Consider the following 17,309-nt stretch of genomic DNA (forward strand, 5'->3'; position numbering starts at 1 on the left):
GACCCCCCGCCATCATTCACTTTATCTTTTCATTCTCTTCTTGATTACCAACTTTGCTGTAAATGTAACACATCATATGGTTGCTTGACTGGAAAGCCTGCCCTTTTCTCTCTTCCTGCTTTGTTAAGATATTTATTGAGCACCTGTCACAGACACTGGGGGTACAGTAGTGAATAAAACGGAGAGGGAGCCCTAGCTGGAGGATAATACTGTTGAGAAAAATAAAACAAGGGGGTTCGGATTATCAGAGCATGTGAAAGGGGGTACAGTTTTCAAATTGGGTGGTCAGGGAAGTCCTTGAAGGCGATATTAGCGAAAAGACCTGAAGGAGGTAGGCATTAAGGCCATGTTGGTCTCACTCCCATCTGTTTAAATCATAAAGTCTTAATTAATATGGTAATAACTTGCATAGGTTTCTCTACCTTCCACCCTCATTTCCCATGTCAGCTACTTAGATTGACCCTAAAATGCTAATAAAACTTTCTAGGCTATGGCACTTCTCAGCCTTTACGTTACATTTGACCATTTGCATGTGTGTGTCTTTTTTCTTCCTACTAGACCCCCTTGAAAAGTACCTTATTTTTTAGAGTTAGGGTTTTTTTTTTTTAAATACGTAGACAGAGTCTCACTCTTGTTGCCCGGGCTGGAGCACAGTGGCGCAATCTCAGCTCACTGCAACCTCCACCTCCTGGGTTGAAGTGAATCTCTTGCCTCAGACTCCTGAGTAGCTGGGATTACAGGTGTCCACCACCATGTCCAGGTAATTTTTGTATTTTTAGTAGAGACAGGGGTTCCCCTTTGTTGGCCAGGCTGGTCTCGAACTCCTGACCTCAGGTGATCTGCCCCCCTCAGCCTTCCAAAGTGCTAGGATGACAGGCATGAGCCACTGCGCCCAGCCTAAGTTAGTGCTTTTGATGTCACAAATATTTGGGTGAGTTTGTTTCAGTAGAATTTTCTGAAAATATATGAGACCTTTTTACTGTGATTTCTCAGAAGAAAATACTCAAAGTATTTGATATTGGATTTGTAGTGATATTAATTTTCTTCTCTCTCTTTTAATTTTTGATTTTAAAAATGGGATAAGAAGGGCAAATTACTGATTGGTTTAACTAGTTTATTTAGAGCTTTTCTTAATGGTTTGAAAGGTGGATTTAATAGAGTACTTTTTTAAAAGAAGATTGTTTTCTCATGCCTGTAAACATTGAATGTTTTTACATAGCTTTATATCTGGATCAGAAGAGAATGAGTTCTAATTCATACTTTTTATTTTTTCGCATTTTATTAATGACTGAAAGAATTGTTTCCTCCCCAGAAATTATCGTAACATTTATTGGTAATTCTTTGTATCTTTTTTGAAATGTTTAATTTCCATTTCCTCTTTTTAAAAAAAAAAAAAAACTTGATGTAAATTTCTTCATTTATTGAGCAATTGTTTGAGGGCCCAAAGGCACAGTACAAGTTTCTGAGAATACTAGGAGCAAAATGTGCTTATGATTTTTTTAAGCACTTTTTTTCTTTCATTTTCTTTTTATGATACTAAGAGCTCTTCCTGTTATCACAGTGTATAGATATCTGAGTCACAACATCATGACTGTCTTCCAGTTTACAGCAGAACATGCTTTTTACCTTGGATTAAAATTTGCTTTATTTGGCCGGGTGCAGTGGCTCATGCCTGTAATCCCAGCGCTTTGGGAGGCCGAGGTGGGTGGATCATTTGAGGTCAGGAGTTCGAGACCAGCCTGGCCAACATGGTGAAACCCTGCCTGTACTAAAAATACAAAAATTAGCCAGGCATGGTGGCGGGTGCCTGTAGTCCCAGCTACTCAGGAGGCTGAGGCAAGAAAATCACTTGAACCCAGAGGCGGAGGTTGCAGTGAGCCGAGATTGCGCCACTGCACTCCAACCTGAGCAACAAAGTGAGACTCCATCTCAAAAAAAAAAAAAAATTGCTTTATTATAGTTATCAGAAGTATAATGCAGTACAGAGTGTTGTACAGTATTTCAGTGCTGTACAGAGATTAATCTTGTGGATAATAATTGGAGGATACTCTATCCCTACTCTATTTTAAGCAGTTTAAAGTAGTTGAGTGTTCATTAGCAAGTGGTTACCTTGAATAATACTGGCATATTTGAAGCACTGAACTTGTTTGATGTAAGTCCCAGAAGACAGGTATTATTGTATTTAGCACAAAGCAAAGGGAAGAAGGAACACTGTTTATGTCTAAAACTATGGGGCAGTGGTCTTCTGTTTCACTTTTCTTTGCTGCTGTTCATGAAGCTTGTTACCTTTTTGCTGTCTTTTTTTTGAGACGGAGTCCCGCTCTGTCACCCAGACTGGAGTGCAGTGGTGCAATCTCAGCTCACTGCAACCTCTACCTCTCAGGTTCAAGTGATTCTCCTGCCTCAGCCTCCCGAGTAGCTGGGATTACAGGCATGCGCCACCATGTAGAGACGGAGTTTCTCCATGTTGACCAGGCTGGTCTCCAACTCTTGGCCTTAGATGATCCGCCTGCCTCAGCTTCTCAAAGTGCTGGGATTACAGACATGAGCCACCTCACCCAGCCCAGATAATCCTTTTTACACATTGCTTAAAATTTTCTATTTTCCTGGAAATAGGGTCTTCTGTCACCCAGCGGAGGAATGCAGTGGTGTGATTATAGCTCACTGCAGCCTCAGACACATGGGCTGAAGCCTGATTCTTGAGCCTCCCAAATAGGTGGGACTATAGGTGTAAGCCATCATGCTTTGTTTGTCTCTTTTTTTTTTTTTTTTTTTTTTTGAGACGAAGTCTTACTCTGTCACCTAGGCTGGAATGTAGTAGTGGCACGATCATCGCCCATTATAACTGCAAACTCCTGGTTTCAAGCAATCTTCCTGAGTAGTGAGGACTTACAGGTATGTCCTGCCATGCCCAACTAATTAAAAAAAATTTTTTTTTATAGAGATAGGGTCTCGCTATTTTACTCAAGCTAGTCTCCAATTCCTGGCCTCTAAAGATTTTCCCAAAACATTGGGATTATAGGCATGAGCCACCTCACCCAAATGAAACAGATAATTCTTTTTTTTCCCCCTTTGAGATGGAGTTTTGCTCTTGTCAGCCAGGCTGGAGAGAAATGGCGTGATCTCGGCTCTCAGTAAGCTCTGCCTCCCGAGTTCAAGCGATTCTCCTGTCTCAGCTTCCCCAGTAGCTGGGATTACAGGCGTCCGCCACAACACCTCGCTAATTTTTTGTATTTTAGTAGAGATGGGGTTTTGCCCTGTTGGTCAGGCTGGTCTTGAACTCCTGACCTCAGGTAATCTATCCACCTCAGCCTCCCAAAGTGCTGTGATTACAGGTGTGAGCCACCGCGCCTGGCTTGAAACAGATAATTCTTTATATTCAACCTATTGTCAAGATTTTTAGAAACATTTTCCCAGTTCCTTGTATAAATATACTTTGTATAACTTCTGGCAAACCATAATTATGAACTCACATTACTCCAGTGCTATAATACTGCAGTAAGGGATCTTGCATTTCAGTAATGTCACTCATCCAGTTTTCCTCCCCTTTCTCTTACCCCATCTCCCTCCCAGTCTCGTGGATTCTTTTGTCAGCAGTCCTCTTTCTCCTTATGTAAGGCAAGAGGTTTTCTTACCAATAGAACAGAACTGTGAAGGACTGCCCAACATAATCTGATACGCTTGTTCTTCATTTTGGCCTGTAATATTTTAGAGCAGAGATTTGCTCTGACAGTCCCATCACTGCTTGCTATTGTCTTTCCCTTTGCTCTAGCTGACAGGGGATATTGCTTTAAGTTTGTTCCCCAGGCTTTACTGCCAAGAGGGAAATTCATACCCACTTTAACAAGGTGTGAAGCTTATCTTACAGTTGCTAATGCCTCACTGACCTTTTGGAAAGGTCATAGTTACTCTTCAAGTTGAGTGATTTTTCTCCCCCAAGAGCGAATTAAAGTTTCTTATTTCTGATATGCTCTCCTTGACAAATGTTTGAAAGTCTAGTATCAGAGCAGCTGTGATCCTGCATCTATCAAAATTTATAACTTCCTAGAGAAGTTTTCATTCTGGCATTATTCCTGGCCTTAACACTAGAACGCCCTGTTGAGAGCATACAGTAACATTTATCATACTCATTCTGTTTTTCTGCTTGCCCTAGCTTACTGGACGTCGGTGGTGATTGGCATCTGTCAGGACTTGGTTGGTCCTGGTGCCTCCTGTTTTTGTTTTTGTTTTTTTTGTCCTCAGATATTTCTTATTCATGGTTACCTTCTTCTAATGAGTCATTTGGATTCATTATTGCCATAAATCATTTGGAGGAGTGCTTTCATGATTTACTGAGTAGATCTTTTAAAGAAGATGTTATTGTGAAATATGCAAACATTTTAAGCAATTTTTTTTAATTAAAAAAAAAATTTGACCTCCAAGATTAAATCATTAGATATGGTTAACATTGTTTCTGGATTGGTAAGTTTCCACAAAAAGAGGTTTTAAAATTTTTAACCACATAGACCACTCTTTACCATATTCTTTATTCTTAGTATTCGTTGTGGTGGGTTCTCTCTTTTTACCACGTTTATAGTTGTTGGATTGAGAAGTGCAATGTGACTCTTACTCTGTGGTTTTTAAATCTTAACAAGGTTATAGTTGTGTGAGCTAAAAGTTTAATCGTCTGCCCCTTTTTCTTGGGGCAGTGCTCTGTGACCAGTTACATTTTTGGACTTAAGTTATCTCTGAAGTGCTGTGTTGCTGTATAGATGTCTTATGGAAGATAATCTACAAAATACACTTCGGATCTCCCAACAGCTTTGTGGTTCTGAAACAGCCTTCAGTAGTACCACTAAAAATAAATAGGGAATTAACTGGTTTTTTGTTTCTTTTATAGAGATGAGGGTCTCATATGTTGCCCAGGCTGGTCTCAAGCTCCTGGCATGAAACGATCCTCCTGCCTTGACTTCCCAAAGTGCTGGGATTACAGACATGAGCCACTGTTCCTGGCCTAGAATTAACAGTTTATATATGCTCTAAAATTTAAGTCAATGATCAAGTTGTTTATACTGTGAATTTATGTCACATGGATATTACTTAATATGAATAATAACCAAATGAACATGACTTAGATGATCACCTTTTACTTTAATCAAGAATTGAAGTTTTATTTTTTCTAAATAGATACATATAAAATGAATGGAATTTATTCCCTCTCCCCAGATTTTATTTGGATTCTAAAATGGAATTATTACATCAGAAGATAAGGTATTTTTAAGAAATGTAGTTGTTTTTTTGAGACTGAGTCTTGATCTGACACCCAGGCTGGTGTGCAGTGGTGCGATCTCAGCTCACTGCAACCTTTGCCTCCCAGGTTCAAGGGATTCTCCTGCCTCAACTTCCCAACTAGATAGGTCTACAGGTGTGCACCACCACACTAATTTTTTGTGTTTCCAGTAGAGGTGGTTTCACCTTGTTGGCCAGGCTGGTCTTGAACTCCTGACCTCAGGTGATCTACTTGCCTCGGCCTCCCAAAGTGTTGGGATTACAGACTTGAGCCACCACGCCCAGCTAAGAAGTATAGTTTTTTTTGTTTGTTTGTTTTTTGAGTTTCGCTCTTGTTGCCCAGGCTGGAGTGCAATGGTGCGATCTTGGCTCACCGCAACCTCTGCCTCCTGGATTCAAGTGATTCTCCTGCCTCAGCCTCCTGAGTAACTGGGATTATAGGCATGCACCACCATACCCCGCTAATTTTGTAATTTTAGTATTGATAGGGTTTCTTCATGTTGATCAGGCTGGTCTCCAGCTCCTGACCCCAGGTGGATCCCCCTTTGGCCTCCCAAAGTGCTGGGATTACAGGGGTGAACCACCGCACCCAGCTTTTTTCTGTTGTTTTTTGAGACCGAGTCTTGCTTTGTCGCCCAGGCTGGAGTGCAATGGCACGATCTTGGCTCACTGCCAACTGTGCCTCCTGGGTACAAGTGATTCTCTTGCCTCAGCCTCCCCAGTAGCTGGGATTACTGACACGCACCACCATGCCCAGGTAATTTTTTTGTGTTTTTAGTAGAGAAGGGGTTTTGCCATGTTGGCCAGGCTGGTCTGGAACTCCTGACCTTAGGTGATTGCCCGCCTCAGCCTCCCAGAGTGTTGGGATTACAGGTGTGAGCCACTGTGCCCAGCTGAAGTATAGTCTTGACTTCGAATAATTGTTATGAACAAGATATAGCCGGTTGTTTATATAATTGCATTTTGCTACCATTTGTTTCTAGAGAAAGAAAATAGATTTTGTCTATCATAATCCCTTTAGGGCTAGCCACTTTTTTTTTTTTTTTTTTTTTTTTTGCGTTTTCACTCTTGTTGCCCAGGCTGGAGTGCAATGGCATGACCTTGGCTCACTGCAACCACCGCCTCCCCAGGTTCAAGTGATTCTCTTGCCTCAGCCTCCTCAGTAGCTGGGATTACAGGCACCCACCACCATGCCCGGCTAATTTTTTGTATATTTAGTAGAGATGGGGTTTCGCCATGTTGGGCAGGTTGGTCTGAAACTCTTGACCTCAGGTGATCTGCCTGCCTCGGCCTCCCAATGTTCTGGGATTACAGGCCTGAGCCACCATGCTTGGCCAGTGCTAGCCACTTTTTTAAAAAGTGACATTAAGCCTAAAAAGACACAAATTCTAATGTGCCATTTCTCTTCTAGGTTTTGGCTTGGTTTGAAGAAGGTGAAGAAACAATTACAGCCTTTGTAGAACCTTTTGTAATTTTACTCATATTAGTAGCCAATGCAATTGTGGGTGTATGGCAGGTAAGCAAAAATTCCTGTACTGCAAAATTTCAATAAGTTATATAAGTGATTAGGGCTGTATTAATCTTTGTTTTTCCTGATGTATTGAGTAAAAATATGTCTGCAGGAAGTTTACATGTATTTTCCCTTTATTCCATTAATTAATTAATATTTTCTGACACAGTCTCACCCTGTTGCCCAGGCTGGAATGCAGTGGTGTGGTCTCGGCTCACTGCAACCTCTGCTTCCCGGGTTCAAGTGGTTCTTGTGCCTCAGCCTCCCAAGTAGCTGGGACTACAGGCATGCACCACCACGCCCAGCTCATTTTTGTATTTTTTGGTAGAGACAGGGTTTCACCATGTTGGCCAGGCTGGTCTTGAGCTCCTGACCTCAAGTGATCCGCCCTCCTCAGCCTCCCAAAGTGGTGGGATTGCAGGCGTGAGCCACCATGCCCGGCCCATTAATTTAATTAATTGCAAATGTTTGACCTTATGCATATAAACTTTGCAGTTAAGATTGCTCATTCTGCCGGGCGCGGTGGCTCAAGCCTGTAATCCCAGCACTTTGGGAGGCCGAGACGGGCGGATCACGAGGTCAGGAGATTGAGACCATCCTGGCTAACACGGTGAAACCCCGTCTCTACTAAAAATACAAAAAATTAGCCGGGCGTGGTGGCGGGCGCCTGTAGTCCCAGCTACTCGGAGGCTGAGGCGGGAGAATGGCGTGAACCCAGGAGGCGGAGCTTGCAGTGAGCCGAGATCGCGCCACCGCACTCCAGCCTGGGAGACACAGCGAGACTCCGTCTCAAAAAAAAAAAAAAAAAAAAAGATTGCTCATTCTTCGCCAAGTGTGGTGGCACCGGCCTGTAGTCTCTGCTACTCAGGAGGCTGAGATGGGAGGGTTTGCTTGAACCCAGGAGGTCAAGGCTACAGTGAGCCGTGATCATACCACTGCACTCCAGTCTGGGCAACAGAGCAGCACCGTGTCTCATAAAAAAAATTGTTCATTCTTTTTGGTAGCAAGGAATTAAAGTGGGTGAGAGAAGCTGCTTAAGGAAATGAGAATGTGAGAACCAGTATCTATCTTTATGTCTCCTAGTTGCTTCCTGTGACAAACTTTAAAAGCTCCATGTCATTTTTATTCTCCTTGGGTTTTTTGGTAGGTTTAGCTATAAAAATTGTTTCCCTTTCAGTGCTTACTACAGACTCTGAGACTGAAGATTCATGTTAATTGTTGATCTTTTAGGTATTTGATGGATATAATCACCCCTTTGAGGACTGAAGTAGACACTTTTTTTGTTTTGTTTTGAGACGGAGTCTGTCCCCCAGGCAGGAGTGCAATGGCACGATCTCGGCTCACTGCAACCTCCGCCTCCCAGGCTCAAGCAGTTCTGCCTCAGCCTCCTGAATAGCTGGAATTACAGGCGCCCGACACCACGCCAGCTAATTTTTGTATTTTAAGTAGTTTCACCATGTTGGTTAGGCTAGTCTCGAACTCCTGACCAGATGATCCACCCACCTCGGCCTCCCAAAGTGTTAGGATTACAGGCGTGAGCCACCACGCCTGGCCTTTTTTTTTTTGACCGACTTTCACTCTTGTTGCCCAGGCTGTAGTGCAGTGGTGCAGTCTCACTGCAACCTCCACCTCCCGGATTCAAGTGATCCTCCTGTCTCACCCTCCCGAGTAGCTGGGATTATAGGCGCGTGCCACCATGCCCAGCTAATTTTTGTATTTTTAATAGAGACGGGGTTTCATTGTATTGGTCAGACTGGTCTCAAACTCCTGACCTCAGTTGATTATTCCTCCCGGCCTTGGCCTCCCAGAGTGCTGGGATTACATGCGTGAGCCACCATGCCCGACACATCTTATAAACATACTTAGTCCTGTTGAAATTGTAAACTTCTAATCTTTACTAATAAATGTTAACGATCTTTATGTGGTAGACTCATAGAAAGATGGCCTACTTAGAAATTTATAATTGTGCTATATTCTTCTCTCTCTTTTTTTTTTGTTTTGTTTGTTTGTTTGTTTTTGAGATGGAGTCTCCCTCTATTGCCCAGGCTGGAGTGCAGTGGTGTGATACTGGCTCACTGCAACCTCCGTCTCCTGGGTTTGAGCAATTCTGCTGCCTCAGCTTCCCGAGTAACTGGGATTATAGGTGCCTGCCACCACGCCTGGCTTTTTTTTTTTTTTTGAGACATAGTCTCTCTCTGTCACCCAGGCTGGAGTGCAGTGGTGTGATCTTGGCTCACTGCAAGCTCTACCTCCCGGGTTCACGCCATTCTCCTGCCTCAGCCTCCCAAGTAGCTGGGATTACAGGCACCTGCCACCAGACCCAGCTAATTTTTTGTATTTTTAATAGAGACGGGGTTTCACTGTGTTAGCCAGGATGGTCTGGATCTCCCGACCTCGTGATCCGCCTGCCTCGGCCTCCCAAAGTGCTGAGATTACAGGCGTGAGCCACCACGCCTGCCTTTTTTTTATTTTTAGTAGAGACGGGTTTCACCATGTTAGCCAGGATGGTCTCGATCTCTTGACCTTGTGATCCACCCGCCTCGGCCTCCCAAAGTGCCGGAATTTCAGGTGTGAGTCACCGCGCCCTGCCTTCTCATGTTTTTCTGAAAAAAAATTATATTTGGTCAGGGCCTGGTGGCTCATGCCTGTAGTATCAGCAGTTTGGGAAGCTGAGGGGTGGATTACTTGAGGTCAGGAGGTCAAGACCAGCCTGGCCAACATGGCGAATCCCATCTCTACTAAAAATACAGAAAGTTAGCTGGGTGTGGTAGCATGAGCCCCCAGCTACTTGGGAGGCTGAGGCAGGGCTTGAACCTAGGGGACGGAGTTTGCTGTGAGCCGAGATCGTGCCACTGCACTCCAGCCTGGGCGACAGAGCTAGACTCTGTCTCAGAAAAAAAAGATTTGAGTTTTTAGAAAAAGAACATTCTTAAGTCTTTAGTATACTGAATGGTATGAGCAGCAATAGAGGGTTCTGGCCTTCTGAAAGTAAGGAAAATTATGACAGTATAAGGTAGTATGGGGGGCATGTTATTTTTTTTCTGACCAGTGTCATCAAGGAAGGCTTTCTTTCTTTTTTTTTTAAGACGGAGTCTCGCTCTGTCATCCAGGCTGGAGTGCAGTGGCACAATCTCGGCTCACTGCAGCCTCCGCCTCCCGGACTAAAGAGATTCTCCCACGTAGCTGGGATTACAGGCGCGTACCACCACGCCTGGTTAATTTTTTGTATTTTTAGTAGAGACAGGGTTTCACCATGTTGGCCAGGCTGGTCTCGCACTTCCAACCTCAGGCGATCCTCCCACCTCAGCCTCCCAAAGTGCTAGGATTATAGGCGTGAGTCACCGTGCCCGGCCTTTTCATTGATTGTAATTGTCATCTTTGTCCTCAGAGTCAGAGATAATTTATCTTTTTTTCCCCCCCAAGACAGCTTCACTCTTGCCAAGGCTGGAGTGCAGTGTCATGATCGCAGCTCACTGAAATCTCTGTCTCAGGCTTAGAGATCCTCCTCCCACCTCAGCCTCCTGAGCAGCTGGGACTACAGGTGCATGGCACCACACCAGGATAATTTTTGCATTTTTCGTAGAGGCACTGTCTCGTTACGTTCAGCCCAGGCTGGTCTGGAACTCTTGGGCTCAAGCGATCCTCTTACCTCTGCCTTTCAAAAGTGCTGGGATTACAGGCATGAGCTACTGTGCTCAGCTCATAATTTAAGCATATGCAAAATACAGTGCTCATGGGATATTTGTTTAACCTTGAGCAGTCCAGTTAAATTCTGCCCAACATGATCTTGAAGAGTAAGAATGTCTGATTTGAGATTGATTGAATTTCCCAAATTTAAGGTTTTTTAATACTTTTTCAGGGGTATATACATCAAAACCGAGGTACACGTGTTACCAGCTTTCATCTTTGTGTCGTTTGATTTTCTTTAGGCTGGTTTGATTCTACAACTTCCATTTTGAAATCGGGAAGAAAATTACGGTGACTACTAATGGTTGATAGTTCATATATGATGTCATGAGAAATATATAACTTGTGACTGGCAGTGCTCTGATGAGAGTTCAGCCATTCATTGGTCTTTACAACTGGAGGGATAGTTCTTAGAATTTGTGAGAGAGATTCATCACTCATAGCATTTACTGTGTGCCCAAACACAATCTAAGCATGTTACATATGACTTCTTATCCTCACAAACCTTGAAGTAGGAGCTGTTAGTGTTGTCATTTTATAGAAAGTAAACTTGTGTGTTGTGTAACCTCTATACAGTAATGTAACTGCTAAGAGCCTGTATTGAACCCAGGCAGCTTAGCCCAGAGTTGGGTGGTTTTTTGTTTTTGTTTTTTTTTTTTTTGACAGAGTCTTGCTCTGTTGCCCAGGCTGGAGTGCAGTGGTAGGATCTCGTCTCACTGCAGCCTCTGCCTCTCGGATTCAAGCGATTCTTCTGCCTCAGCCTCCCGAGCCCAGACTGTTAGGCTGTACTGCTTCTCATGAGACAGAATTCATTTTAAATGGCAGGGGGATTTGGCTAAAGGTGAAAGCTGTGTTTTACAGTCTTAGGGACAGCAGAGTCTATAATTGCTTTTCTTCGTTGTTTTATCCCCTTACCTTAATTGAGTGTACTTACGTTTTGTTTTTAATACAAAATAATAAGTGTCCTTGTGTCTGTTGCCGTAGATGTGAATTGTTTAGTGCAAATGTTACTAGTGGGCTTCTTTTTTTTCACTTTTTTTTTTTTTTTTTTTTTAAAAGATGAGACCTCTAAAATTTTATTCCTTGGGTTAGAAATAATTGCAGTGTCAGGCAGGTCTTTACTACTATTCTGTTTTCTTTTATACAGGAAAGAAATGCTGAAAATGCCATTGAAGCCCTTAAGGAATATGAGCCCGAAATGGGCAAAGTGTATCGACAGGACAGAAAGAGTGTACAGCGGATTAAAGCTAAAGACATAGTTCCTGGTGATATTGTAGAAATTGCTGGTGAGTTGAGTTGGTCATTTTTCTTTTATTCTAGATTGTATTTCCGAATGTAGTCTTTTTCTCAAGGCTCATAATTATATTTAAAATAATTGTTTTCATGTATCAATTAACACATTTTAGTGCCATTCATACAAATCCTGCATTCTCTAAAATTATTTTGAAGTGTTTTAGCACCTCCCTTCCTGTCATTGGTAAGGCTTTTGGTTTTTATTTTTAAACAAGGTATTTTGAATTCTACTTGTTTAAATACATTGTAGAACATAAGTGCTAGAGAGGTAAAACCTAATGTTGATTTGACAATTAATTATAGTGAGCAATTTGTTAGAATACTGGCTAATGACGACACTGTTTTTCCTATTTTGGTTCTTGGCACAAATGTTAAGTCATACCTACAACTATCTAATTGAGTTCATGGTCAAGGGTAATTTCTAGACTCTAAAAGCTATGCTTGGCCCAGCGTGGTAGCTCACGTCTGTAATCCCAGCACTTTGGGTTGCCGAGGCAGGCAGATCACGAGGTCAATAGATTGAGACACCCTGGCCAACGTGAAACCCCGTCTGTACTAAAAATGCAAAAATTAGTCGGGCATGGTGGCGCATGCTTGTAGTCCCAACCACTTGTGAGGCTGCGGCAGGAAGAATCGCTTGAACCCGAAAGGCAGAGGTTGCAGTGAGCCGAGATTGCGTCACTGCACTCCAGCTTGATGACAGAGTGAGACTCCATCTCAAAAAAAAAAAAAAGATATGCTTAAAAATACTTATGTGTTACCCTGAACCAGGAGTCTCTGCCTGAATTCCAGAGATCAGCTTCAAAGAGTCCATGGATTCACTGTGAGTCCAGAACTCTCCACAGACCTCTAAGGGGTCAGTATCCTCACTGCTCTAGATTAGTGCTGTTGTTTTTTTATTTTATTTTTTTTTGAGATGGGAGTCTCTCTCTGTTACCCAGGCTGGAGTGCAGTGGCATGATCTCAACTCAACTGCAACCTCTACCTCCCAAGCTCAAGCAATCCTCCCACTTTGCCCCCCAAATAGCTGGGACCACAGGTGCATGCCACCACACTCAGCTAATTTTTATATTTTTTGTAGAGGGGGGGTTTTGCCATGTTGCTCAGGCTAGTCTCAAACTCCTGAGCTCAAGTGATCCTGCCTTGGTGTCCCAAAGTGCTGGGATTACAGGTGTGCCCAGCAGTCATATTTCTGACAGTCCAAAATCACAGCACCCCTGGGACCAACCAGAGTAGTCTAGGTGGGTTGCTCGTTTTGGCTGTTTCACTTAGAGAGTCATTACTTACTATTATTCAGATTATCTGGCTTTTCATACCTTTCTGAGTTAAGTATACTATTTACTTTGTTGCTATTTGTGAATTATCTCATAGTAATGCTTTTATACTGACTTGGGAAGGGTGTGCTTTGTCTTTTATCGTCTTACTCATTTTAATGAAAAGAATTCAAAGAGCTGCATCCCTTAACCATGCTCTACAACTTTGGCCTCTGAAAGGAAATTGCCTTGTCATATTCTCTCATCCAGAAATTTTTGTTGTTCTTCCAGAATAAAAGGATACTGTTACATATATGCCAGTAAATAGATTATTTGGGACTGTGTAGTATTTGTGTGTAAATGGTGTGTGTAAATGATTTAACATCTTCCTTAAGTATAGTGTTAAGAAAAGTACAACTCAGAATGAAGTGTCTTGGCTATTGGATTTTTTAAAACTTCCTGTTTTGACTGGGCACGGTGGCTCACACCTGTAATCCCAGCACTTTGGGAGGCTGAGGCAGGTGGATCATGAGGTCAGGAGATCAAAACCATCCTGGCCAAAGTGGTGAAACCCCATCTCTACTAAAAATACAGAAATCAGCTGGGCGTGGTGGCTCCCGCCTATAGTCCCAGCTACTCGGGAGGCTGAGGAGGAGAATTGCTTAAACCCAGGAGGCAGAGGTTGCAGTGAGCTGAGATCGCACCATTTCATTTCAACCTGGGCGACAGAGCCAGACTCCATCTCAAAGCACAAAATTTTCTGTTTTGACACAAATGTTAACATTTTATCACAGGTGTATTATTCTTTCACTCTGTGTACACACATTTTCGTATGAACTGTTGGAGGGTATATTGCAGACATGATGCCCCTTTACTCCTAAATAACATTTGTTTTATAACATCAAGGATGTTCTCTTATATAACCTCAGTATGATTATCAGAATTAGGAAGTTGATACAATAGTATGTAAGATCTTATTCAGAATTTACCAGTTGTCACTTTTTTTGATGAGGGGAAGACAGGGTCTCACTCTGTCACCCAGGCTGGAGTACAATGGCACCATCACAGCTCACTGCAGCGTTGACCTCCTCGGCTCAAGTGATTCTCCCACCTCATCCTCCTGAATAACGGATCACAGGCACGAGCCACCACGCACCTGGCTAAGATTTGTATTTTTTTGTAGAGACGGGTCTTGCCATGTTGCCCAGGCTGGTATCTCAAACTCCTGGGCTCAGGCAGTCCTGCCTCAGCCTCCCAAAGTGCTGGGATTACAGGCGTGAGCCCACTGCGCCTGGCCCACATTTTTTTTCATAACAAAAAATATTTGAGTTAGGGAATTCTGATAGTGATGAAGAAAATAGGTCAGAATGGGGAAGGCTGGAGATACAGGGAGGCTATTTTAGTAGTCTAGGCAAGAGATAATGAGGACAGTAACATTAAGAATAATGAAAGATTTTTGAGTTCACGAATAGTGGCTCTTAAGCAGGAGTGCACATCAGAATCATCTGGGGGCACTCTTTTTAAAAAAGTTTTTGTTAGGTCTCAACCTAGAATATTAACTCTGAATCTCCACTGGGTACAGAATTCTGGTCATGAGTAGTTCAAAAAGTAAGCCTCTGACTTAGTTACAAAGCAGCAGATTTTTTTGTTTTGTTTTGAGATGGAGTTTTGCTCTCGTTGCCCAGGCTGGAGTGCAGTGGCACCATCACGGCTCTTTGCAGCATTGACCTCCTGGGCTCAAGTGATTCTCCCACCTCAGTCTCCTGAATAACTGGGATCACAGGCATGAGCCACCACACACCTGGCTAAGTTTTGTATTTTTTTGTAGAGATGGGTCTTGCCATGTTACTCATGCTGGTCTCTCAAACTCCTGGGCTCAGGCAGTCCTGCCTCAGCCTCCCAAGTAGCTGGGATTACAGGCATGCGCCACTATGCCCAGCTAATTTTGTATTTTTAGTAAATACGGGGTTTCTCCATGTTGATCAGGCTAGTCTCTAACTCCTGACCTCAGGTGGTCTGCCCGCCTCAGCCTCCCAAAGTGCTGGGATTACAGGAGTGAGCCACCACGCCCTGCCTAAAGCAGTTCCTTTCTCCCTCCCTCCTTCCCTTCCTTCCCTCCACTTCTTCCCCTCCTTTCCCTCCTCTCCCTCCCCTCCCTCTTTCTGTCCTCCCTGTTTTCTTTCTTTCTGTCTCTCTCTCTCTCTCTCTTTTTTTTTTTTTTTTTGAGACTGAGTCTGGCTCTGTCTCCCAGGCTGGAGTGCGGTGGCCGGATCTCAGCTCACTGCAAGCTCCGCCTCCCGGGTTCACGCCATTCTCCTGCCTCAGCCTCCCGAGTAGCTGGGACCACAGGCGCCCGCCACTTCGCCCGGCTAGTTTTTTGTATTTTTTAGTAGAGACGGGGTTTCACCGTGTTAGCCAGGATGGTCTCGATCTCCTGACCTCGTGATCTGCCCGTCTCGGCCTCCCAAAGTGCTGGGATTACAGGCTTGAGCCACCGCGCCCGGCCTCTCTTTTTTTTTTAACTTGGAAACAGGGGCTTGCTCTCTTATCCAGGCTAGAGTGGAGTAGTGTGATCACGGCAACCTCAAACTCCTTGGTTTCAGGGGTCCTCCTGCCTCAGCCTCCTGAGTGGCTGGTAATACAGACACATGACACCATGCCCAGCGTTTTTTTTTGAGACGGAGTCTCGCACTATTGCCCAGGCTAGAGTACAGTGGCACCATCTTGGCTCACTGCAAGCTCTGCCTCCCAGATTTATGCCATTCTCCTACCTCAGCCTCTCAAGTAGCTGGAACTACAGGTGCCCACCACCACGCCCAGCTATTTTTTTGTATTTTTAGTAGAGACGGGGTTTCACCGTGTCAGCCAGGATGGTCTCGATCTCCTGACCTTGTGATCCTCCTGCCTCGGCCTCCCAAAGTGCTGGGATTACAGGTGTGAGCCACTGCGCCTGGCCTTTTTTTTTTTTTTTTTTTTTTTTTTTTAAGTAAAGTTGAGGTCTTGCTTTGTTGCCCAGGCTGGGCTTGAACTTCTGGGCTCAAGCGATCCTCCTGCCTTGGCCTTCCAAAGTGTTGTAATTACAGGTGTGAGCCACTGTGCCTGGCTCAAAACAACAAATTTTGGTAACTGAATAGATAGGAGAGTATGTAAATCAAAGATACTGACAAGATTTCTAGTTTATGTGACTGGGTGTGATGGTACTCTACTACCTGTAGAAGGAAACATTGGAAAGGAGATTGTTTTTCCACAAATATATGTGGTGGGGGAGGTTGTAGATGACATCACCTAAATATGTGTATGAGATTCTGTTTGATTTTATGCTTACCATTTCTTCAGCTGCTTGTTTAATTTTTTTTTAAAAATAGAGACAGGGTCTATCTATGATGCTTAGACTGTTCTCAAACTCCTGGCCTCAAGTGATCCTCCTGCCTTGGCCTCCCAGAGTTCTGGGATTTATAGGTGTGAGCCACTACGCTTTGCCTTGTTGGGCTATTTTAGTGTGTTGAGTCTACTTGAAGACTTAGAGAAATTACCCCCAAAGCCATTATCCTCAGTTAGCATCAGTAGATGGCAATGGTAGACAGCTTCAGAGGAAACCATAACCGTGATACCTCAAAGCACCATCCTTTTTGAAGAAACAAACAAAAGCCAACTTCTCTTCAATTGGTGACTTTGATTTCTCTGTATCTCTGAATCCTGGTTCTTGCCAGTCCTTCCCGTCTCTTGTAAGACACTCTAACCTAGTTAACTGAGAAACTTGGAAGTCATCTTGATATTTTTTCCCCCTCTCTTATCCTCTGATTTGTCCGTAAGACCACTGATTCTGTCTCCAGAACACACCCAAGTTCGTGAACTGTTTCCTTAGTCAGCACACTAGTCTAGCCATCATCTCACACCGCAGCTGTCATCATCTCCTAACTAGGCTCTGGCTTCCTTTGTTGTCTTCCTCCAGTCCATTCTCCACACAAGTGCCAGAGTGGTTTCTTAAAGGTTGTGTTATTTATTCATCTGCTGAAAAACCCTTAAGGGACTTTCCCATTGCACTTAAAATACAAAATTCTCTGACCTGATAAACTTTCATTGTGTGTGTGTACCTCCTGCTTTCTTCTATGATTTCATCTTATGTTGCTCCTTCATGCTGCAGACATCCAGGCCTTTTTTGCAGTTTTCAGTACCACCAAAGCCACATTTTTTTTGGAAGGTTAGGCAGATTTTTTAGAATTTATTAATAAATTTGCTATGTGCACAGATCTCATAGTGGTGAAGCTTTGGTTATTACCCTGACCTATCTCGCTTTT

General features: G+C 43.4%; 1 protein-coding gene across 1 annotated transcript in view; it reads left to right on the forward strand.

The window, feature by feature from the left end:
• ATP2A2 (ATPase sarcoplasmic/endoplasmic reticulum Ca2+ transporting 2) overlaps window positions 1–17,309 on the forward strand; it is a 70,424-nt gene that overhangs the window by 3,555 nt on the left and 49,560 nt on the right. The window contains 2 exon segments of the mRNA XM_009181707.3: window positions 6,680–6,784; window positions 11,613–11,751. Of these exon segments, the coding sequence (XP_009179971.3) occupies window positions 6,680–6,784; window positions 11,613–11,751 (244 nt within the window).

The sequence above is a fragment of the Papio anubis genome, chromosome 9 (assembly GCF_008728515.1).
Source record: "Papio anubis isolate 15944 chromosome 9, Panubis1.0, whole genome shotgun sequence".
Lineage (NCBI taxonomy): Eukaryota > Metazoa > Chordata > Mammalia > Primates > Cercopithecidae > Papio > Papio anubis.